At 40.7% G+C, this 25,239-nt stretch overlaps 1 protein-coding gene across 4 annotated transcripts; it reads right to left on the minus strand.

Annotated features, from left to right (window-relative positions):
• Positions 1–414: 414 nt before the first annotated feature.
• On the minus strand, positions 415–24,763 carry LOC124036087 (guanine deaminase-like). 4 transcript variants are annotated; one of them, XM_046350230.1, is made up of 16 exons: positions 24,645–24,763; positions 23,577–23,699; positions 23,323–23,454; positions 12,998–13,086; positions 12,740–12,911; positions 11,974–12,061; positions 9,540–9,645; positions 8,041–8,068; positions 7,763–7,870; positions 7,469–7,576; positions 6,024–6,121; positions 5,642–5,709; positions 4,967–5,113; positions 4,326–4,447; positions 3,842–3,869; positions 415–3,588 (listed from the first exon to the last, which is right to left on the minus strand). In XM_046350230.1, the coding sequence occupies exons 3-16, from the start codon at positions 23,386–23,388 to the stop codon at positions 3,518–3,520; spliced, it is 1,299 nt and encodes a 432-aa protein (XP_046206186.1). In that variant the 5' UTR covers positions 23,389–23,454; positions 23,577–23,699; positions 24,645–24,763; the 3' UTR covers positions 415–3,517. The 4 variants fall into 4 exon arrangements, with proteins under 4 accessions (XP_046206186.1, XP_046206185.1, XP_046206184.1 ...); XM_046350229.1 differs by lacking the exons at positions 23,323–23,454; positions 23,577–23,699; positions 24,645–24,763 and adding an exon at positions 20,155–20,362; XM_046350228.1 differs by lacking the exons at positions 23,323–23,454; positions 23,577–23,699; positions 24,645–24,763 and adding an exon at positions 17,134–17,337.
• Between the last annotated feature and the right edge of the window lie 476 nt (positions 24,764–25,239).

Here is a 25,239-nt window from a genome sequence, read left to right on the forward strand (position 1 = left end):
CTCTACTAGATTATAGTGATAAGGAAATCAGCATACAGTTTAGGCCTGTGTATTCATTTGCCTATAACTAATCAGAATTCCATTATGTTTACATAAAAATATAACACTTCAATATGAGAAGATCCTGCCATGGAAAAGAAGACTGGGCAGACATAAAGTGGAAAGGAGGGGAAATAACTCACTATGCAGGACACCTTCAGCTGTGTGGTCTTTGTATTGCAGGTTTGATAGTTAGATTTTCAATAATGAATGATTAGCTGTTATGTGACAATTAGGTCAAAAACTATATTTTATTTTTTGGTGTAGATGGCCAAGGAAGATGCACAGAACTTCCCCAACATCCCCTCCCAACTTGATATAGTACCTTCACAAAATCACATGGAGCAAGTGCAAAAAGAAATGTCTGGTATGTAATGACATTTAATTTAAAGTACATTATTTATTTTTATGTAGTTGTGTGGGACAGCCATATGTTCAGTTCATGTCTATGATTTCAGAGTTCAACAAAGCCAACAACTGCTTCATGTGTGCCACTGATAAAGAACCTTCACTGTATATAGACTTTTTCTATTGTGTTATTGAATGTACATTTGTTTATCCCATGTCTAACTGCATTGTTGTTTTTGTCACACTGCTTTGCTTTATCTTGGCCAGATCAGTTTTAAGTGAGAACTTGTTCTCAACTGGCCTGCCTGGTTAAATAAAGGTTAAATAAAAAATTCATTAAAAAAAACGTGGATGTGGCTCAGACTGACTGGGTTAGTAACGTTATTTAACATGTTTCTGACAACAGTGATGGCATGTAAGACAATTTATGATATAACACAATGGATGGCTAATTCGTCGTACTGCGTTGATATTATTTATAACGTGTTACGCTTTGTTTTGTTTTAGATTGAATGTTTTGCATGCCAACGGTGGTTCCACGTGCTGTAACTAGGAATGAAGACAAGAGTTCAACAGAGTAAAGAACACAAACTGGAAGTGCAGTCTTTGTTGTTGAAAATGTATGCTATACCCCATACACACTGAAGAGGCTCTGACATGTACAATCAACCAGGGATAGAGTTAACACTGAAATGTTTTGTACTTATGGTGTGAAGTAGTGTCTCTTGACATGTTGGAGAAGATTAAAGATCTACATTTTGTTTAATTTGTCAATATAACATTTTTATTCATTGATTTTCTGGCCACCATTACTGTGGTTACATGTTCAGTATATATATGTATTGCCCAGCAAACCCACTGCAGCCTACCTCAATAGCTCACTCTCCATTCCTGCTTTGGACAATGACTCTCGTACTTTGCCATTTTCCTTTATGGTTGATATTAACGATGAAAGGAGATATTATCTGTCTCTCTCTTAATGTGTACCGCTGTTAAATAGATATTCTATATAAATTCTGAAAAATTCATGTAAAATCAAGTGAGATGAAAATGGACAAACTAAAGGGTGTACAATGCTGCTCATCGTGAATTTTAACATTTCAATAGCTCCTTGATCATGTGACCTACTGACTTCAAACAAGGTTCAGAGTGTACACTCAGTGGGCCTACACACCCTTTAGTTTGTCCATTTTCATCTCACTCGATTTTACATTAATTTTTCAGAATTTAAAACTTCAATAGCTCCTTGGTCATGTGACCTACTGGACTCAAACGAACTTCAGAATGTCCACGTGTGAGATAAATTAACCAACCAAAGGGTGTGCAATATAGAAGGGTAGTCAGTGGACAATCTGAACCTTGTTTGAGTCAAGTAGGTCACATGACCAAGGAGCTTTTGAAATTAAAATGTAAACTGTTTACACTCCCTAACTAATTCAACTAGGAATACAAAATCCTGCTCACATTTCCACATTTTTTTTAAAGCTTTGGAAAACGAATTAAAATGTCCAAATCGTGAAAATAAGACCTGCGCAATGTGTGCAATTTTTCCAACATCATGACACTTATTTGGAATCTGTGGCTCAAGTGGTTTGAAAGCTATTGAGGTTTGAAAGCGCAAATATCTGTCGAATATCCAACTTGAAACTTTACCTCAGTCATTTTACACAACTGGAGACTTTGGCAGAATCTGTTTTAATACCGCATAAATGATCGTAATGACAGGCTACTTTGACATTTTGTATTTTAATCATTGCCATCCAGCCAAATAGGTTCCAGAACGAAACAGTCCCAAAACGGTTTTGTGTGTTGCTCTAGGTTCATTGGTGACCTCTTGAAGAAGGAAGGTAACACTCCTGTTCCAGCAGTATCCAGCTCAAATTAAACACAGCTTGACAATTATGATAAATAATGGGATGTGTTTGCTGTGGACCAGAAACTCGAATCTCTGTAAGTCTTTATAGTGGACCCACATTGTGCTATGGTAGGCTGTCAAATGGACATGGTCACTTCTAGCTTGTCACCTGTCACACACAGATGGGTCTAAAGTGCAGTAGATCTGTGCGTTATAGTGAGACGGGGAAAATATCTGGCTTGGAGGAATGTTTGCTTTAACAAAATCATTTTAAAGCTATGCTGTTTGCAGTGTTCAGCCTCTATATTTTCATATAACCCTACACTTTATCCTGGAACCACTATCAATAATGTGTTAAAATCTTTGCCTCCAGGTGTGAAAACTCGAAAAAATTTACAAACAAAAAGAGACACATTTTCACTTAAAATCATGCAGATACTCTGTAGCCTTTTCTGCTAAACTCAGCACTGTAGCATGGAACAGCAGTTGCATAATAATGACCGTTAAGTGCTAATGCCAGAGAAACTGGTGTTTGGAGGATATATTGGCACTTGTGTTGTTAGGCCCGAGACGAAGTCAAGGATGCTGTAAAATCCGGACAAATGCAAAGCTACAGATACAATAGGGGGAACAAATAGCTTTGGACCTTACACACGGAGATAAGTCTTGGACCAGTACAACTCCCTTTCCCTCCTGGCGCAGAGATACATAGATCTCTGGCAGACAAAGTCTAAGAGAGCAGCTTCTAGTTTTGTGCCATCATCCATCAAACTCTTCAACCCTTGACATTTTTATTTGTGTTTGTATATAGCCTATGATTGCATCTAATCTATTATACTGCACGTGTTTTATGTTGCTGTGTTGTTATATATCTTGTTAATATCAAGCCGTCACCATAGATGAAGTTCCCTCTCAGGAAATAAAAGTTACTTGAATTGAATAAACCTACATTCATAAACACACACATTTCCCTCGACTTTGAAATAACAAAAACAACAGACAATGATGTTCTTTGGGTTACGACACAAGTATGACAACATAGGATTCACTCTGAACTTCACGATGAGCAGCAATATCATCCATTGAATTTAACTGTATGTAATTACACTAGATGATTGAAAACACACACACAATGTATATAGAGTAATAATCCCTCTCGTTGAATACATTTTCCTCATCACCTCCTGTCCTGTTACAACAGCAGTCAGGTAAACTGGTAGAGGGTTCAGACAGATGGTAACAAGATTGACAACAATCCAGCAACCAAACCCAAATCTATGTTGTTACCACGAATGGGACCACTCTCTTCCCTGCCACGTACACCTCCGCAATGTTCCGATCATCCCCTGAAAGGAGGAAGGGAAAGGGGGAACAAAGAAGGAGAAAAAAAAGAACCTGAACATACTTGAGAGATTTTACAACACCTAGTGATGACCTCAAGAGTTTTGGACCTCTTGGCTGACAGCTGCAAGGACCCAGGTTTGAGTCCCCGTCGTGGCTATCAGTGAATTCGCCACAATACTTTCATGGCACGTAAAGGGCCCATCCACCAAAGTCTGAAAACATGTTGTGTGAGAGAGACAGAAACGAAACTCTTACCCAAATTCAAGAACTTCTCCAGGAGCACCTGAAATCAAATGGAACCAAGATTAATGTTATGTATTGGGAGACAGAATGACTCAACAGGTAACAGGGGTTTCCCATTTTATTCCCCCCCCCCATTTTGTTTGCAAAAAAGTAATATTATTTTTAAATTTAAAAAAAAAATATATATATATATATTTCTTTGGGACACAAGACAGTAGGAACACAGGCAAATCAGCTCAAAGCGATTTTAATTTTGGAAATCTGTTCCAATGTATTCCCACGCATAACAGAGAGATATACAGGTATGTGATCATATACAAATGAAAGCAAGGTGTGAAATTATTATATCCGTTTGGGCTTCTTGTGATCAATTTGCAATCTACAAATGATTTGTTATTATGTTCCAGCCCCCTGACCATCCGCTCAAGAAAGAATTGGCCCATAGTTGAATCTAGTTGATGATCCCTGCTTTATGTATTGGGAGACTGGTTCCTACCTTAGGCCCCTCTCCGTGGTTGATGAGATCAATGGGTCCTCCTGCTATGGCCGTGTTCACCCGCAGAGCATCAAAGTCTTTCCCTACCTGAAAGTTTCCTGTATGCTCATCCAGGGACAGGGCTACAAACCAAACAATCAACCCAGAGCTCAGAATATCAATCAATTATTCATCAATCAAGGACTCAATAAACAAATACACAGATGTACAGTTGGGTTCATTAAACGGCTTTTGACTGTAGTGCAGGTCAAATACATGTGCTGCAAAATGGATATACCTGTACAGTCAGTGGATTATATTTCAGAAATGTCACCTATGTATTTCATTGCCGTTTAGGTGATTGCATATAAACTTATTGGCTTGGCATCACCCTGTGAGAACGTTTGTGCTGTGAGCAATGTATCGATGCTGCAGCACAGGCGTTTTGAAAAGTAACATCTGAGCGCATGAATCTGTATCAATTCATAAATCATCATGTATCAATTCATGTATCAATTCATAAATCATCATGTATCAATTCATAAATCATCATGTATCAATTCATAAAATCATCATGTATCAAATCATTCATACTGATTGATGTATTGATGTAATAATAGTGGTGACGATGACCCTCCCACCCCTCCGGCCAGGTCTCCCACCTTGGCTGCCTCCCAGTGTGGCCAGTCTGAAGACCTCCTCGAAGGTGAGCGTTTGGTACTGGGGGTCCTGGATGGTCAAGGCTTTAGAGGTATCCATCGTTCTCCGCACCGCATCCAGCATAGAGGGAGAGTAGCCTCCTGCCACATCTGCAAGGCCGGAAACACAGACACACGCACAAGTGCAGACACAAACAAATGTGTTAATGCGTTAAACACAGAGCCAATTGCAACAACAAAAAAGCACTGGTTTTCTAAAAACTATACTAACGGGAAATAACATGCACCTGTGTGATAAAATAAACCAGCAGATCAGCTTATCTCATGTTGTTATGGTGTCAAGCCAGTTTGATACCGGACAGGGAACCTAGAAGAAAGTTGCCTCTATTGCCAGCCTCAATGAAAAAACAGGATCATCCCAAATCGTAATGAATGTAAAATAAATATTCTAAGAAATAATATTGTCAGTGCCATTTGAAATAACTTCATTCAACTTTAATTTGATCAAAAATATATAGATTATTATATAACTCAACCACGATTTAGTTATACATTTAAAATATGGACAACTCAGGGATAGTACATTTGTTTTTTTCATGGGCTAAAAACGATACAGAACACAGTGCGCTCTGGTAAAAGGAAGATGATCTGCTTTGTAGTGTGTTGTCATGGACTCACCTGTGCCCAGCCCCAGCTTTACTTTGTGGTTCAGAACCCTGCGGGCATCTAGCATACCACTGCACAACCTGAAGAGGGAAATGAGTGAGAGAGAGGGGAAAATGAGAGAGAGGGAAATGAGAGAGAGAGAGAAATATGGAGGAGAGAGAGAGAAATAGAGAGAGAGAGAGAGAACATGGGCAGGTTCTATCTTGAGTGCTGATATGATATCTAGTATCACTGCTGTGTTTTAAAAGAATAGGGTATGATATAAAAATAAGAATCGGGATTTATTTCTAAATCCTAAGACATGGTCTTTCCTTTCACATCTTCCATCAATGACCCTTGGGAAAACACAGGCGTAGTCAAGGACGTGAACTGTAGGGTAATGAGAAACACTTACGAGATGTTGGAATTGGGACAGTGAGCGACGGACGCCCCTTTCTCTCTGAACAGCTTCAGCTCTTCATCGGTTAGGTGACAACCGTGAGCCATCACAGTCTGTGAACCATCACCATCATCATACTTACTACCATTACCACCACTATCATTATAATCATACTTACTACCATTACCACCGCTATCATTTTAATCATCATCATACTTACTATCATTACCACCACTATCATTATAATAATCATCAGCATACTTACTACCATTACAACCACTATCATGACAATCATCATCATACTTACTACCATTACAACCACTATCATGATAATAATCATCATACTTACTACCATTACCACCGCTATCATGATTAATCATCATCATACTTACTACCATTACCACCACTATCATTATAATCATACTTACTACCATTACCACCGCTATCATTATAATCATCATCATACTTACTATCATTACCACCACTATCATTATAATAATCATCAGCATACTTACTACCATTACAACCACTATCATGACAATCATCATCATACTTACTACCATTACAACCACTATCATGATAATAATCATCATACTTACTACCATTACCACCGCTATCATGATTAATCATCATCATACTTACTACCATTACCACTGCTATCATGATAATCATCATCATACTTACTACCATTACCACCGCTATCATGATAATCATCATCATACTTACTACCATTACCACCGCTATCATTATAATCATCATCATCATACTTACTACCATTACCACCGCTATCATGATAATCATCATCATCATACTTACTACCATTACCACTGCTATCATGATAATCATCATCATACTTACTACCATTACCACTGCTATCATGATAATCATCATCATACTTACTACCATTACCACCGCTATCATGATAATCATCATCATCATACTTACTACCATTACCACCGCTATCATTATAATCATCATCATCATACTTACTACCATTACCACCGCTATCATTATAATCATCATCATACTTACTACCATTACCACCGCTATCATTATAATCATCACCATCATCATACTTACTACCATTACCACCGCTATCATTATAATCATCATACTTACTACCATTACAACCGCTATCATGATAATCATCATCATACTTACTACCATTACCACCGCTATCATGATAATCATCATCATACTTACTACCATTACCACCGCTATCATTATAATCATCATCATCATACTTACTACCATTACCACCGCTATCATTATAATCATCATCATACTTACTACCATTACCACCGCAATCATTATAATCATCATCATACTTACTACCATTACCACCGCTATCATGATAATCATCAGCATACTTACTACCATTACTACCACTATCATCATAAATCAGCAATATGATTTTCATTATCCATAGAATGTCCTTGTACTGTGTGTGTTGGGCTAACCTTGTCAGTGAGAAGGTTGTGTTTGTGGTAGACGTCTGTGTAGGAGTCATAGTCTGGGAACAGTTCCTTCACCAGCTTCACCTCCTCCTTCGTCTCACTGATGTGACTCTGGGGATCACAGAGACAGTCAATGTATTTTTAAATCTTCAGGTGATTATCAATGTGTATAAATTCAAGAGAGAGAGAGAGAATGGAAGGGAGATAAATACAGATAAATAAATGATTATCCTCAAAGGACATTCCCATAGGATCCCCTTGACTTGGTTACTGTGGCTACAGGCTGGCAAAGCTCACCTGGATGTGCAGGTGGTTATTCTTGGCGATCTCTCCCAGGTGACCCAGCAGGGCAGCAGAGCAAGACAGGGCGAAGCGCGGGGTCACCACTGGCATTACAAGAGGGTACTGCCCCAAACAAGACAGAAAGACACCTAGTGAGCAATATCCTAAAAGCTCCTTTCACAGATTCTGATCACAAATGTTTTTTTGAGGGGGGGTACAATCCCTACATTGCCACTGACTTGTACATGTACCCTTAGAACCCCCCCTGTGCTAGCAGGGCTGAGGAGTCTTACCTTCTTCTTCAACATCTCACTAATGAACCTAGAGCAACACAAGACAATAATCACATTTGTATTTTTTCCTTCAAAATAATTTTGAAAACAAATTTCTATCAGGTAGGTCCCTCTCCGATTCATTCCATTTCCTTCTGTTTGGTTCCTAATCAATACTCCTCAGATGTGTGTTGGGCAAGATGTGACTGTAAGGAAGGACTGAATCCTGTTTTTCAGACTGCAGCAACTGGCTCAGAGACAATGATTTCCTCACTAATTTCTCCTTTCAGATTTGCTGAGGATGCATTTGATGAGTTTTGTTTTCTGAGGGCCATACTTGTTCTGTATGTTGAAATATGACAAATGTTGTGAGAGATATTGTGAGGCTAGAGCAGAAGTTCTAAAACTTGGGACTGGATATGAAAATAGGGTGGCGCGAGAATATCCAAAATCCCGAGGGGGGAAAAAAATATATGCCTTTGTGTCTCAAAATCATCATAATGTGGTTAACCTTAAAAATAAAAATGATTCCAATCTAAATGATCAAATTCAAACACAAAGCACCCGTAGATCATGGGAAAAGGCTGCACTTGACCGTTGCATTTGAAATCATTCCCATGGTGAAAGGCTAGGCCCGCTATGAAACCACACACCAATGCAGATACTTTGATATTATCGGCCGCAATTGATATGGTGAAAAATATGTGTGGGGAGGCAGAGACACAGAAACTCACATCAATACCCTTGTCAGATAACACTTTTAAACTAAGAATGTAAACTATTTCTAGTAATCAAGAGGAAACTGACTAAATTACTCAAAAACGCCCCAACTTATGCTCTCCAAGTGGACGTTAGCTGTGAGGGCCGAGATGCCCATGTTCGCTATACATGTTGGGGGATTCTATTCACGAGGACATATTTTGCATTTAAGACAACTGGGCACCCTGAAAAAATGATCACCGACTGCGAAAAATTGTTTTGAACGGTCACCCAACTCGAAATTCCAACTCGGGAACTCGGGCCTCTTTCTAAAGCTACGACTTACTGACCTAGTATTTTCAGAGTTCCCGGTCTTGAAAGCACCATAAAACTCATGGGACCCTTCGCCAGCTCATGTCTGTGTGAAGCTGGATTCAGTGCGCTCATCTGCATTAAAACCCCTGACTTTGAGAAGCTCCGACGTGACATGCATCAAGCCCACCCATCCAACTAGTGGTGATGTGACAAGATACATTATGTCAGACTCATTTGCAATTGACTGTCAAAGCCCCACATTAAAAGCATGCGATGTGGAGCTGAGAAGACAATCAGAAATACTGTTAGAATGTCTTTCAATTGACTGCCATAGCCCCAAATAAAAATGTTCGAAACAGTCACCGTTAGTTAATGGCATAATTTTTTCCACATGGTTGGGGTCCAGATATCAAAATGGGGCGGGACAAAAAGATATGGGATATGCTCTAATCATTTAAATCTTTATTATGTATACAGCCTTGACCCCTCTTCTGTCTATTACCTACCTGTTGGTTTCGTCATGGGACTTGTCTAGCGTCTCTCTGTAATGTGGGACAAAGTTGTTTATATCCATACACACCTTGCCCACAAGGGCACGCTGTCCAAAATCATCTGGAATGACAAGAAAGATTGGAAAAGGTCACCAAACTGGTGAAATCACCCATCAGGGGAGCTGCATTTGGTGTGATTAGAGTAGCACTCTGTCGAGACCGTATCAGACTGGAGTCAAAAGGGACATTTGTAACGTTGCTCATCAGCATCCTGGAATAACCTTAATAAACTAAAGCTAACATTAAATCTCATAAACCAAAAGGGGGGAGCGCTGTTGGTTGTGGTGAAACAATTCTGGTGTCCTACAAACTCTGGACGGTTTAGGAGGAGTAATGCAACCACCAAAGGACAAACATTCCATGCATGCAGTAAGTAGATGTGAAAGTGACAGATTCCTCTACATACAAAACCCTATGTTCATGTCTTGTTCTGAGCTGGTGTTTGTGAAAATAATTTTCATTACAGTGGGAAACCATAAGGATGGAATGGAGCAAATTAAGATGTTCATGTACAGCCAATCCCTGTACCTGAAACTCAATACTTTCATTACCTGCTATCCCTGCCCTCATTTAACCTCACACTGAAGTGTTTTATCATTTTATTTTCAGGACAACAAGTAGAACACAAAAATAAAACACTTACATTCATAAGTTTTATTGACAAATGTCAATAAGTAAAAAGGTATGGCAAGCAATAACCTCGTGTTTTTATTGCAGAAATTGTTTCCTTGGTGGGAAATTATTATACAACTAGTCAGTGACAACTGCGTGGAGTTTGGACTTTGTGACAGCAACTATGCGATCTTATTACAGTATTATAGACACAAACCCCCGGGGCAGAAATTGAACTTGGCAAAATAAACTTGAACATCCACAGGATAATTCTGAAGTGGATCTGAGAGATATAGCAAAGCTTAGGAAAACATCAGGGACGATCCCAATGCAATAATTGTGTATGATTTTCTATGTAGAAGAACCCTTCCTTACCTTCTAACGACTCTTGTGCGGAGTGAGTGTCAGAGCAAAACAGTCTCAGCTTTTCATAGTGGGGTCATAATGCTTTTTGTAGCTCAAACCGCTTGGACGTCACAGACGGGTTTTGTGAGAAGAACAGCTTTCGGGATCCGCCCCGATCAGCCTTGGTCTCACAAACACCGTTCTAGTTCAGCCCCCATCAACACACAGGTTAATCGTCTGGCAGATGCAGAAGACAGAGGAACCCAACGCAAAAAAAAAAAAAAAATGTTTAAGAGAATTCGGAACAGATCAACAGACCCATGAAGCCACAGGAGTTCAAGGCCAACTGCGATACTGCAGGCGTTGCTTGCAGAAAACAAGATCCCCATTATAGTGAATGGGAAAATGGCCATTTTTGTGGTCAATCTTCATGTAAATAAAATACAAATTTGAAGACAATCATGGTACCAATAACTGCTACACCATATACAAGTCCTTCAAATGATAATGTTGTAAAAATCATAGAAGTTAGAAGGACAATTTAGTTGCTAATGGCAGCCTGCAGTACCCCGGCCAGCCTTCAATTTGAGTTACTCATTGAGGGGAGGCAGCACTGAGCTAGCCTGCAACACCACTTCCTGAATTAGCTCAAACTGCGCATGTTATGTATCCATGAGATGCTATCTTAACCGACTTCATTTGGCTTCAATGTGCTATTGAGTCTTCACATAGAAATGAATGGTGTCACGTGATCGACGGCTTTGTCCATTCCTATACCGTCATTGGTATAGAAGCACAAAAATATTTCCGATTACAGCCTGGGACTCAAAGCGTTAACAAAACATTTACACACTAGACTCCCCCCACAATGACGTTTGCACTGTGAAATAACAAATGTAACATGGTCAACATAACCCAACTACATAGCGAGAGACTGGGTGCCGGAGGCTGGCCTAGCAGTCAACACAGCTGTCTCCAGACCACTTGTATTGTGTCCCCCGGCAGCGAGGTTATAAATCCCCACACTACCACATTTAATACAGTCTATCCCCTGGTGTCAGTCTCCCTACTTTCCTGTCTAAATAAATATAACACATTTGAAAGAGTGGAGTCCCAATCCCCCTTAAAAAAAAAGAGACTGATTGATAAGTTGTTGCATAACAACTTACGCAGTGGAGGCGTGTGTGTGTGTGTATTCCAGGTAGTTGTACATTGTGACTGAGGTTAATGTTTACAGCCAGTCAAATAATGTCCCGTGCTCTTTTATCACAGAGCATGTTCTTCCCTTCCTCTGTCATTAGTACTTATGTAATAAACAAGAGTTAAACAGGCGAGAAGAACACTGGGAACAGGTCAAAGTACAATGTTTCAATGTTAAGCCATCGTGCAAGTGAGCGGTAGAGTGTGTGCAGGTTTGTGTCTGTTTTCTCACTTGCGATTTGGCCCAGCAGGAGAGAAGCGTCGGTGTGTATGGTGGCAAAGTAACAAGCCGTAGTGGTACCGTTTCTCAGGGTTCTTTTCTGAAATAGACAAGAGATGGTTTTAGTATTCAGGCCCGATTGTTCATAAACACCACTCCATCAGTGCAAATATCACCTGCCCTAGCCTGCTATGTGTTACAATGTATCCAGATTTCATCAGATTTTCTATGCTACTGTCACTGTGAGCTTTCCTTACAGTAGCCAAGGAAGCAACTTAAATACTTCACATTTGTATTGTTTTTGCTACACTGCAGGTCATTTAAAATAAGCTAAAGCTTCACATACGTAAACGCTCTCTTTAACCTTTATTAAAATGGCCATAGCAGCCTGCTATTGGCCCTCCTTTGGCATCCCTATCCCTGCCCTGCAGTGAATTCCGAAAAAAAGCAGTGAAAATAGACACAAAGGGAAATTAAAGACGGCAACCAAAGTTGCTGCTCCCGAGTGTCCATTATCATTGCAATATTAACCTCTGCAACACAAGGCTTTAAATAAGTATAACAGACGATTTAGAATAGAAAATAAGGATAAGAATGGTCTATAATCCTCTATGCAAGTGGGACGGATTGATTCAGGTGCGCAATGGCATATATTTTAAAACATTGTGTGTTTCTTATTAGACAAGTCCAGGTCTGTTTCTTCCATTTGGTGCCTGATGAACACGACCCTGATTACTTCTATAGGCTGAGGTTTGTTAGTTTGGCTCAGACCGCTCACCACGACATGGGTGTAGACGTTGCGGGCGAACTCCAAGTCTTTGTAGCAGGCCTCCACTGGGAAGGTGTACGTGTTGAGCCACTGTAGCAGGGGCAGGTCCAGGGCTGTGCCTGCATAGCTGTACTGAGACGCGTGGATGTGGGTGTCCACCATCCCTGGCATGAAGAACTCACTACAGACAACAAAATGGACTTCAGTCACAAATAGATTAGGAATTAGGAATCAGTGTTACTCTCATAAGATGAACTCTTCACTCACTACTGTCCAAGCTGTGTAACAGCCAAGGCCTCAAACCCCCACTTCTGTGACAGACTGTCGACTTCCTGCCCACTCCCAATGAAGGCAATCTGTCAACATGAGAAGCAACCAAAAACAAGGTGCTGATTAGCGCAAGAGAGAGACAATCAGAGCCTGACTCAACAAGGTGTTAATTCATTTAAATATAATTTATCCATGCATTGATAATTGATCTACTGTAAAACATTAAGGCATAGTCAGATGACACAGACACCCTCAACAAACAGTACATTTGGAAAGTATTCAGACCTATCCACATTGTTACGTTACAGCCTTATTCTAAAATGGATTAAATAAAAACATTTCCTCATCAATCTACACACAATGACAAAGCTAAAACAGGTTTGTGAGAAAAAAAATGAAACAACTTATTGTACAGAAAGAAGTATTCAGACTCTTTGCTATGATCAAATGTATTTATAAAGCCCTTTTCACATCAGTCGATGTCACAAAGTGCTATACAGAAACCCAGCCTGAAACCCCAAACAGCAAGCAATGCAAAACCACAGTGGTGTGGAAAACCTCCATAGAAAGGACAGAACCTAGGAAGAAACCTAGAGAGGAACCAGGCTCTGAGGGGTGGCCAGTCCTCTTCTAGCTGTGCCGGGTTGAGATTATAACAGTACATGGCCAAGATGTTCAAACGTTCATAGATGACCAGCAGGGTCAAAATATAATAATCACAGTGTTTGAGAGGGTGCAACAGGTGTGCAGGTCTATCATTCAGAGACAGCAGGTGCGGTAGAGAAAGAGAGTCGAAAACAGCAGGTCCGGGATAAGGTAGCATGTCTGGGGAACAGGTCAGGTTTCCTTAGCCGTAGGCAGAACAGATGAAATGGGAGCAGCAGCATGACCAGGTGTACTGGGGACAGCAACTAGTCATCAGGCCAGGTAGTCCTGAGGCATGGTCCTAGGGCTCAGGTCCTCCGAGAGAAATTCACACAGGACAAGGCAGGAGAAATACTCCAGATATAACATACTGACCCTAGCCATAAACTATTGCAGCATAATTACTGGAGGCTAAGACAGGAGGAGTCGGGACACACTGTGGCCCCGTCTGACGATACCACCAGACATGGCCAACCAGGCAGGATATAACCCCACCCATTTTGCCAAAGCACAGTCTCCACACCACTAGAGGGTTATCTTCAAACCACCAACTTACTGCTCTGAGACAGGGCCGTGTATAGCCCACGAAGATCTCCCCCACGGCATGAACCCCGCCAGGAAGATCATGTCAGTGACTCAACCCACTCAAGTGACGCACCCCTCCTAGAGACGGCATGGAAGAGCACCAGTAAGCCAGTGACTCATCCCCCATAATAAGATTTGAGACAGAGAATCCCAGTGGAGAGAGGGGAACCGCCAGGCAGACAGGAAGGGCGGTTTGTCGCTCCAGTGCCTTTCCGTTCACCTTCACACTCCTGGGCCAGACTACACTCAAACATAGGACCAACTGAAGAGATAAGTCTTTCAGTAAAGACTTAAAAGGTCGAGACCGAGTCTGTGTTCCTCACATGGATAGGCAGACCATTCCATACAAATGGAGTCTTGTGACCGTAGCGTACGTGTAGGTACGTACGGCAGGACCAAATTGGAACGATAGGTAGGAGCAAGCCCATGTAATGCTTTGTAGGTTAGCAGTAAAACCTTGAAATCAGCCCTCGCCTTAACAGGAAGCCAGTTTAGAGAGGCTAGCCCTGGAGTAATATGATCCATTTTTTAAAAAGTTTTTTGGTTCTAGTCAAGATTCTAGCAGCCGTACACAGCACAAACTGAAGTTATTTAATACTTTATTTTGGTATGTGTCATGTAGATGGAAAAAAGCTGTCCTTGAAACAGTCTTGATATGTCCATCAAAAGAGAGATCAGGGTCCAGAGTAAGGTCTAGGTCCTTCGCAGTTTTATTTGCGAAGACTGTACAACCACCAAGACTAATTATTAGATCCAATAGAAGATCTGTGTATTTCATGGGACCTAGAACTAGCATCTCTGTTTTGTCCGAGTTTAAACATAAACATTTGGCGCCATCCACTTCCAGGGAAGGGAACTGCGACTCGAAATTGAAAAAAAGAAACCATGAGGTCGAAGGAATTTTCCGTAAAGCTCCAAGACAGGATTGTATCGAGGCAAAGATCTAGAAAAGGGTACTAAGAAACGTTTGCAGCATTGAAGGTCCCCAAGAACAGTGGCCTCAATTATTCTTAATGGAAGTTTGGAACCACCACGACTCTTCCTAGAGCTGGCTGCCCAGACAAATTGAGCAGTCGGAAAAGAAGGGCCTTGGTCAGGGAGGTGACTAAGAACCCGATGGTCACACTGACAGAGCTCCAGAGCTCCTCTGTGAAGATAAGAGAACCTTCCAGAAGTACAACCATCTCTGCAGCCTTCCACCAAATCAGGCCTTTATGGTAGGGTGGCCAGACAAAAGCCACCCCTCAGGAAAAAGGCACATGACAGCCCGCTTTGAGTTTGCCAAAAGGCACCTAAAGGACTCTGACCATGAGAAACAAGATTCTCTGGTCTGATGAAAGCAAGATTTAACTTTTTGGCAAGAATGCCAAGCATCACATCTGGAGGAAACTTGGCACCATCCCTACGGTAAAGCATGGTGGTGGCAACAACATGCTGTGGGGATGTTTTTCAGCAGCAGGGACTGGGAGACTAGTCAAGATCAAGGGAAAGATGAACAGAGCAAAATACAGCAAGATCCTTGATGAAAACCTGTTCCAGAGCACTCAAGACCTCAGACTGGCGTGAAGGGTCACTTCCCAAGAGGACAACAACCCTAAGCACACAGCCAAAACAACACAGGAGTGACTTTGGGACAAGTCTCTGAATGTCCTTGAGTGGCCCAGCCAGATCCCGGACTTGAACCCGATCGAACATCTCTGGAGAGACCTTAAAATAGCTGTGCAGAGACGCTCCCCATCCAACCTAACAGAGCTTGAGAGGCTCTGCAGAGAAGAATGGGAGAAACTTGTGCCAAGCCTGTAGTGTCATACCCAAGATGACCGAAGGCTGTAATTGCTGCCAAAGTTGCTGCCAAAGTTGAGTAAAGGGTCTGAATACTTATGTAAACGTGATATTTCAGGTGTTTTATTTTATACATTTGCAAAAATGTATAAAAACCTGTTTTTGCTTTGTCATTATGGGGTATTGTGTATAAATTGATCACGGAGAAAAAGCTATTGAATTAACTTTTAGAATAAGGCTGTAATGTAACAAAATGTGGAAAAAGTCAAGGGGTCTGAATACTTTCCTAATGCACTGTACACACACACACACACACACACACACACACACACACACACACACACACACACACACACACACACACACACACACACACACACACACACACACACACACACACACACACACACACACACACACACACACACACACACACACACACACAACCAATTACCAAATGAAATCTCATAATTAGGATCTGGATGGCATGAGTCCGTTTGGGAAACCTTTGTAATAAAATACATGTGATAAAAACATCACATGCATGACAAAGCAATGTAAAATCGCAAGAAACGATTTCCATGAAACTATTATTACAAAGTCCAGACCACATTTCACAACTTTTGTGACAGCTGTCACAGGCCCTTTGTAGCCTCTACTGGAGTTACACACTGTACAATTATAATGATTGCAGGAAACAGGTTTATCTTCTTTTGAAGAATTAGGTGTGTAGGTGTGTAGGTCAATGGTATCCATACAAAAATGCTGAATCCAATTCTGGCTTGGGGCATTTTTGTGTGCCAAAGTTAGCTAACTATTATAGTGTTTTGAAAAGATTTACCTAGCCTATGCAGGTTTGTAAAATGTATAGAAATTGGGGCAGCAAATAAATAAAATACAACCATTTTAAAAATATATAAAAGAGATGGAAAACATAGGCCTATAAAACAATGCGAGTTCCACTTAGGCCTACGCATATGACACTTTGGCAATGTAAAATAGCCTAACCATAAATTAAAGTCTTTACATACATTTTGCTAGGATTATTTCTAAATTAATTAACATAATGTATGCTGTTCATAGATATTGAAATACACTTTCACGGTTTAATTCTGACAGACCTTCCCCTCTGTGTCCACTCCCAGAAGCCTATCCTCCAGAATTTCCACGGCTGTGTGATCGGTGGAGTGCACAAACGTCCCCCTGTAGACGTGCGCAATGTCCACAGTGGATTTGTTGGAGCTAGTCATATCTAGAATGTTACAACAGCACGGTTTGATGCTGAAAATGAATCTTGTCACATTTTTATCCTCGGCAAGGATAGTGGGCGGTTAATCAGTGCGCACCAAGAAGAGACTCCACCTGCCGACAGTGCGACTAGCCACAAGCGAAGCGTGCGCCCGCATGGGACAGCCATAGCAGGAATTTTATTAGCCTAGTGTTGTAAAAATAGGTTTTGAAGCATTGCTCAGCAATGAAGCATTGTTCACTTTCATACCGTATGATAGTTTTCACTACTTAGACACAGGCAGAACTAGTTTTATACATGGGGTGGCAAAGACTACTTCAGGGGTCCAGAGACCATGACAGAAAATGAATGTAACCCTAACCTGGCATCTAAGCAGCATGAATGAATCATATGATTGCTGATTAGATGTAGAAGTGCTGATTCACTTAACCCGGAGTTCTTCAATGTGGCAGATAGTGTGACCACACAAAAAGGGTTACTTCACTAGAATACTTCAACATACGATGAATAGTCAGTGTCTCTACCTCAGAACTGCAGCTCAATTTCTTTCCTTCACACACACACACACACACACACACACACACACACACACACACACACACACACACACACACACACACACACACACACACACACACACACACACACACACACACACACACACACACACACACACACACACACACACACACACACACACACACAACCAATTACCAAATGAAATCTCATAATTAGGATCTGGATGGCATGAGTCCGTTTGGGAAACCTTTGTAATAAAATACATGTGATAAAAACATCACATGCATGACAAAGCAATGTAAAATCGCAAGAAACGATTTCCATGAAACTATTATTACAAAGTCCAGACCACATTTCACAACTTTTGTGACAGCTGTCACAGGCCCTTTGTAGCCTCTACTGGAGTTACACACTGTACAATTATAATGATTGCAGGAAACAGGTTTATCTTCTTTTGAAGAATTAGGTGTGTAGGTGTGTAGGTCAATGGTATCCATACAAAAATGCTGAATCCAATTCTGGCTTGGGGCATTTTTGTGTGCCAAAGTTAGCTATTATAGTGTTTTGAAAAGATTTACCTAGCCTATGCAGGTTTGTAAAATGTATAGAAATTGGGGCAGCAAATAAATAAAATACAACCATTTTAAAAATATATAAAAGAGATGGAAAACATAGGCCTATAAAACAATGCGAGTTCCACTTAGGCCTACGCATATGACACTTTGGCAATGTAAAATAGCCTAACCATAAATTAAAGTCTTTACATACATTTTGCTAGGATTATTTCTAAATTAATTAACATAATGTATGCTGTTCATAGATATTGAAATACACTTTCACGGTTTAATTCTGACAGACCTTCCCCTCTGTGTCCACTCCCAGAAGCCTATCCTCCAGAATTTCCACGGCTGTGTGATCGGTGGAGTGCACAAACGTCCCCCTGTAGACGTGCGCAATGTCCACAGTGGATTTGTTGGAGCTAGTCATATCTAGAATGTTACAACAGCACGGTTTGATGCTGAAAATGAATCTTGTCACATTTTTATCCTCGGCAAGGATAGTGGGCGGTTAATCAGTGCGCACCAAGAAGAGACTCCACCTGCCGACAGTGCGACTAGCCACAAGCGAAGCGTGCGCCCGCATGGGACAGCCATAGCAGGAATTTTATTAGCCTAGTGTTGTAAAAATAGGTTTTGAAGCATTGCTCAGCAATGAAGCATTGTTCACTTTCATACCGTATGATAGTTTTCACTACTTAGACACAGGCAGAACTAGTTTTATACATGGGGTGGCAAAGACTACTTCAGGGGGTCCAGAGACCATGACAGAAAATGAATGTAACCCTAACCTGGCATCTAAGCAGCATGAATGAATCATATGATTGCTGATTAGATGTAGAAGTGCTGATTCACTTAACCCGGAGTTCTTCAATGTGGCAGATAGTGTGACCACACAAAAAGGGTTACTTCACTAGAATACTTCAACATACGATGAATAGTCAGTGTCTCTACCTCAGAACTGCAGCTCAATTTCTTTCCTTCACACACACACACACACACACACACACACACACACACACACACACACACACACACACACACACACACACACACACACACACACACACACACACACACACACACACACACACACACACACACACACACACACACACACACACACACACACACACACACACACAACCAATTACCAAATGAAATCTCATAATTAGGATCTGGATGGCATGAGTCCGTTTGGGAAACCTTTGTAATAAAATACATGTGATAAAAACATCACATGCATGACAAAGCAATGTAAAATCGCAAGAAACGATTTCCATGAAACTATTATTACAAAGTCCAGACCACATTTCACAACTTTTGTGACAGCTGTCACAGGCCCTTTGTAGCCTCTACTGGAGTTACACACTGTACAATTATAATGATTGCAGGAAACAGGTTTATCTTCTTTTGAAGAATTAGGTGTGTAGGTGTGTAGGTCAATGGTATCCATACAAAAATGCTGAATCCAATTCTGGCTTGGGGCATTTTTGTGTGCCAAAGTTAGCTATTATAGTGTTTTGAAAAGATTTACCTAGCCTATGCAGGTTTGTAAAATGTATAGAAATTGGGGCAGCAAATAAATAAAATACAACCATTTTAAAAATATATAAAAGAGATGGAAAACATAGGCCTATAAAACAATGCGAGTTCCACTTAGGCCTACGCATATGACACTTTGGCAATGTAAAATAGCCTAACCATAAATTAAAGTCTTTACATACATTTTGCTAGGATTATTTCTAAATTAATTAACATAATGTATGCTGTTCATAGATATTGAAATACACTTTCACGGTTTAATTCTGACAGACCTTCCCCTCTGTGTCCACTCCCAGAAGCCTATCCTCCAGAATTTCCACGGCTGTGTGATCGGTGGAGTGCACAAACGTCCCCCTGTAGACGTGCGCAATGTCCACAGTGGATTTGTTGGAGCTAGTCATATCTAGAATGTTACAACAGCACGGTTTGATGCTGAAAATGAATCTTGTCACATTTTTATCCTCGGCAAGGATAGTGGGCGGTTAATCAGTGCGCACCAAGAAGAGACTCCACCTGCCGACAGTGCGACTAGCCACAAGCGAAGCGTGCGCCCGCATGGGACAGCCATAGCAGGAATTTTATTAGCCTAGTGTTGTAAAAATAGGTTTTGAAGCATTGCTCAGCAATGAAGCATTGTTCACTTTCATACCGTATGATAGTTTTCACTACTTAGACACAGGCAGAACTAGTTTTATACATGGGGTGGCAAAGACTACTTCAGGGGGTCCAGAGACCATGACAGAAAATGAATGTAACCCTAACCTGGCATCTAAGCAGCATGAATGAATCATATGATTGCTGATTAGATGTAGAAGTGCTGATTCACTTAACCCGGAGTTCTTCAATGTGGCAGATAGTGTGACCACACAAAAAGGGTTACTTCACTAGAATACTTCAACATACGATGAATAGTCAGTGTCTCTACCTCAGAACTGCAGCTCAATTTCTTTCCTTCACACACACACACACACACACACACACACACACACACACACACACACACACACACACACACACACACACACACACACACACACACACACACACACACACACACACACACACACACACACACACACACACACACACACACACACTTGGGTCATTGTTTTCATGAATATATAATCTGGGTCTATAAGTGTTTAATAATATCCTAAATATTATTTTCAAAAAATAAAGCTCAAGCACCAAGGAGGTAAGATTTGACATACCAGGTATCAAGTGGAAATGGACTTGAACAATAAAAAATAATTACAAACTTACAGTATCATATTTATGCTTATATATATATTTATGCTTATATATATATATAATGTTAACTAACAGCACAGAAAAGTTTGGGAATTGGCCTAATCAAGACCAAATTAAATCTGTGTGTCATGATACCCTTTGGATGTATCATTTTAGAATGTCAGTGTACTAGCTAGTACACAGTGCAGGTGTTAATCATGACCAGAGGGACCGCCTAAGTGACAAATTATCCTAGGTAAATTTAAAACCGCATAATCATGCAGTTCTGGTGAGAACTGGCAAAATGTTTCACAAACTCATCCATGTTGAGGGAGCGTGCCCTCCTTGACTCAACACTGATAATTCAGAGGTGACTTAACCTGCCATCAACCGTTGTTGTCCTAAGGTGGGTTTTAATCAGTTTTAAAGCTGAGAAGCTTCTCTCGCAAGCACTGCTGACTGGTGTAACAGAAATCTTACAAAGTAGAAATAGCTCATGGAGACCTCTTTATAAGGTTCTAGAAACACAACAAAGTCAAGGAGAGTAGATGGTCTGTTCCTTCCACTTTTCTCTCTCCTATCAAGAATCCGCTTGGTTTGATGAACCTCATGTCTGAGGTCCTCTAAATCGGACTCAAAAGGTCTGAGCAAAGGCAAACAGAAGCTCCTCATTCAAGGATGTTGTAGTCTTTGGGTTGAGAGACTGGACCCCTTGCATTATCTCACAATTCTTTTTTGAAAAACACCTCTGCAGCTCAGCTGTGAGACTGTCATACACCTGATAAAGGATAGCTATTTGGAAGCTCTCACCATCACTTTGGTCACTATTTCTCTGTCCTGCAGTGCTCATCATCAATGAGTCATGAAATCTTAAGCTTGTTTAAGGCTGTCTTTTAAAAACTGTACACTTATTTTGCAGCACTCTGCAATCTCTTTCCATAGTTCTCCAAAGTAACCCTCACTTCTGTAGTCCTGTAATGTGTCTGTAAGGGCACCTACTAGATCCACAGCCCTTGCAAGGTCAAGAGATCTTGTCAGAAATAATTTAGCATCAACTAGCACTTTGCATAAGGTAGCCAAAAGCCGTATAAAATGTAAATCTGAGAAAGATCAATGGAGGCAAGGGGCCTTCTATCATAACTATTTTAAAGTATGATATCCTGTAGCACTCTTAGAACTGCTAGAAGCCTGTCCCTCAGATTACGACATGCCATGTATCTGCATGCCCACCGTCCATCCGTAAGTCTCTGTAGTGCTCTGGACTGCTGCTGTGGATACAGCTCTTTCTGAACTGCAAGCCACTTGAGATGAATGTACGAGCCAGATACAAAGTTCTAAAGCTTCTGAGCAAAAAAGTTAAATGCCTCAGGTACTGATTTTACAGCATCAACAAGAACCAAATTCAAACAATGTGCATTAGAGTGCACATAAAATGCAAATCTGACACTGTTTTTAATCCGTGCACACACACAACAGAATGCTTTCCGCTCATAAGATTATTTCTGTAGTCCAGACCATGTTTTCAAGGCAATCAATTATCATTTTTGTGAGACCTGCTGCATCTAAGCTTTCAGCTGACTGAAAGTGTTAAAAGCTTTTGTGGATGGCCCCGTAGTAATAGTACCTTACAAATAAAGACATTTGTTATTGTTTTGTTAAAATCTGCAATTACACTACAAACTTCTCTTTTACTTCTCTTATTATTTCACTTTGTACCACCTCAGCTAAGCCCTCAATAACTTTGTTCTGGATTTGGTGGCTTGTGTATTTAGCATTGCCACATGCATTCATCCTTTTCTCTATGAGAGGGTCATGCTTTGCTATTTCTTCTAAGATTGTCAAAAAAATGGCCCTTGTTGTGAGAGTCAGCAGACTCTCGATGACCTCTCTGCGGTATACTGAGTGACAGTTAATAGAAGCACATCTGAAATTGTTTCAATGTAAGTACAGTTTTCCTCCACTTTCTTTTTCCGGTCCTCATTTATGACATCTAACATTGATGAGTTGCTGTCAATAGCCATTTTATGCTGATTCCAAGCATACATAGCATTGATATGATGCTCTGCCTGTGAATGGAGCTTAAACCCAGAATCTTTAAACAGCGCCTTTGTCCTGTTACAAAAACCTGAATGTGATGTGAAAGCAGATTCAGGTGCATTGGGCAGAGAAAAATGCATACAGGTGAAACAATAAGTTGAATCTTGACTTACAGAATATTCAAGCCATGAATTGTCCTTTATACCAGGAGCTGTTGAAAGCTCTTTTCCTAGTACCATGCCGAGTTCTGGGAAATTATTTCAAACACGGCTGTACAGGACCCTCTTCTCTGGATCTTGAAATGTCTGAAAAACACATTAAATAATGTGTCATATCTCTATGGAAATGTATAATTAAGGGATCCACAAGATTAGATACTAACAGCTGCTAACCAAAATGTGTAGTTTAAGGTATAGGCCTGGCCTACCATTGGGTCCTTTTAGAACAGCATATCTGGTGCTTGATGGGAGGGGCTCGATGACATCTCCTGGCAGCTCTGGCTCACTGTCTTGCTCAGAGCCAGAGGTCTCTGTGTCATCCCTTGATACATCTATTACATTAAAATAACAAGAACCATTAGTGTATAATCACAATAAAAATGCCACAGCCACCAAAACAAGAACACACATGAATCAACAACCAACATTTTAAAGTGAGGCTTAAATCTGACAAAAAATCACCTATTACACACAAGCTGAAGCTACACTTAAATTTTGAACTGGGCCTGTGACTGACTGCCTGGTAGATGCTCTGACCTGCTGGCGGTTGATTGGGTCCTTGTGAAGTCTGACCACACGGACTCTGATTAGCCTCAGGTAGGGAGGGGGCTGCTCTGGGGTGATGCAAGGGCTGGGGCCTGTTTGCACCTGATCTGCCTGTTTGTGCTTCTGTAAAAACGAAGTCTGATATCTCTCCCTTTCTTTTCATGTTTAATTGGTCCTATGCAAAAATAAGACCTTCTATGGTTACATTTAAGCATCCTATTACCCACATTGTAGTCCAACCTCAATCTTAATTACAAATCTCCATTATCATAACTGTATCTTAAACTCAACTACATGGCTAGCCCTACTCTGCATTAAGGAATTTAGCAAGCTATAATTTCTTACACCTTTACGATAGCAAACAGGCTATATGCAAATTGTGGTCATCTTTTGAGTAACGTTAACAGATTGATAATAATAATTGTTCGTTTTGAGTTCAAGTACGAAAATCTAACAGTTAATGGATTTCAAATTTGCTGAATGTTAACTTGCTGAACACTGACAACTGTAGCCTACTAGTTACCCCCACATTAGCATACTGTAATTTACGACACTGCACTGTATATGTGTGTATTACTAGTACAGGTGTAAACATAACGTTAGGATACACTGGGAACCGATATCTCTAATCGGATTAGCTGTCTGTTAACAGAGCCAACGGTCTAACGTTGAGTCACTTTTATAAAAGTTGTTCAGGAAACCTAAACCCGATGCTAAACCTTAAAACTTACTTTAAATATGATGCTTTCGAAAAGAGCTCGTGGAGCTGTGGAAATATTATCTTCTTCTTTTGTATATCGCAACCAACGTTAATTTTCTATTTTACTCATCCTCGATTTGAATTATGTGCCGCCAAATGTCAAAATAAATGCTTCTTTCAACAAGAGGTGAAATGAGATGTCAATCAGCATCAAATGGCCAATAGCGAATTACATTTTTGGGTGACCAATCAGATGTCAGGGGTGTCCAGTGCCACCTCGGACAGCCCTCTGGCTCCGCCTCTGGACACAGGCGGTAGTGCTGACAACATTGCAAGTACAGTACAGCATCTCGATAGTTTCTGTACCAAGCAGTGACTGGTGAGACACGGTCCTTTTTTTTTTTTAACAAGCTCATGTTTAAAACAAATACAATATGCGGAAAAACAACTGGCGATACAACTCACCACTATGACCGAGTCTCTGTTCTAGCTATTTTGTTTGCCTCCCTGTTGTGCTGCGTTTACACAGGCAGCCTAATTCTGATCTTTTCCCCCCACTAATTGGATTTTTGACCAATCACATCAGATCTTTTCACATCTCTTTTTCAGAGCTACTCTTATTGCTT

Source organism: Oncorhynchus gorbuscha, linkage group LG05 (genome assembly GCF_021184085.1).
Source record: "Oncorhynchus gorbuscha isolate QuinsamMale2020 ecotype Even-year linkage group LG05, OgorEven_v1.0, whole genome shotgun sequence".
In the NCBI taxonomy this organism is placed as follows: domain Eukaryota; kingdom Metazoa; phylum Chordata; class Actinopteri; order Salmoniformes; family Salmonidae; genus Oncorhynchus; species Oncorhynchus gorbuscha.

Coding starts and splice junctions, on each gene's coding strand:
- LOC124036087 (XM_046350229.1), bottom strand. CDS start 20,283: ATGACTAGCTCCAACAAATCCACTGTGGACATTGCGCACGTCTACAGG. Junction 6,122..7,468: donor ACAACCTTCTCACTGACAAG/GTTAGCCCAACA, acceptor GATGGTTCACAG/ACTGTGATGGCTCACGGTTG. Junction 5,114..5,641: donor AAAGCTGGGGCTGGGCACAG/GTGAGTCCATGA, acceptor CCGGCCTTGCAG/ATGTGGCAGGAGGCTACTCT.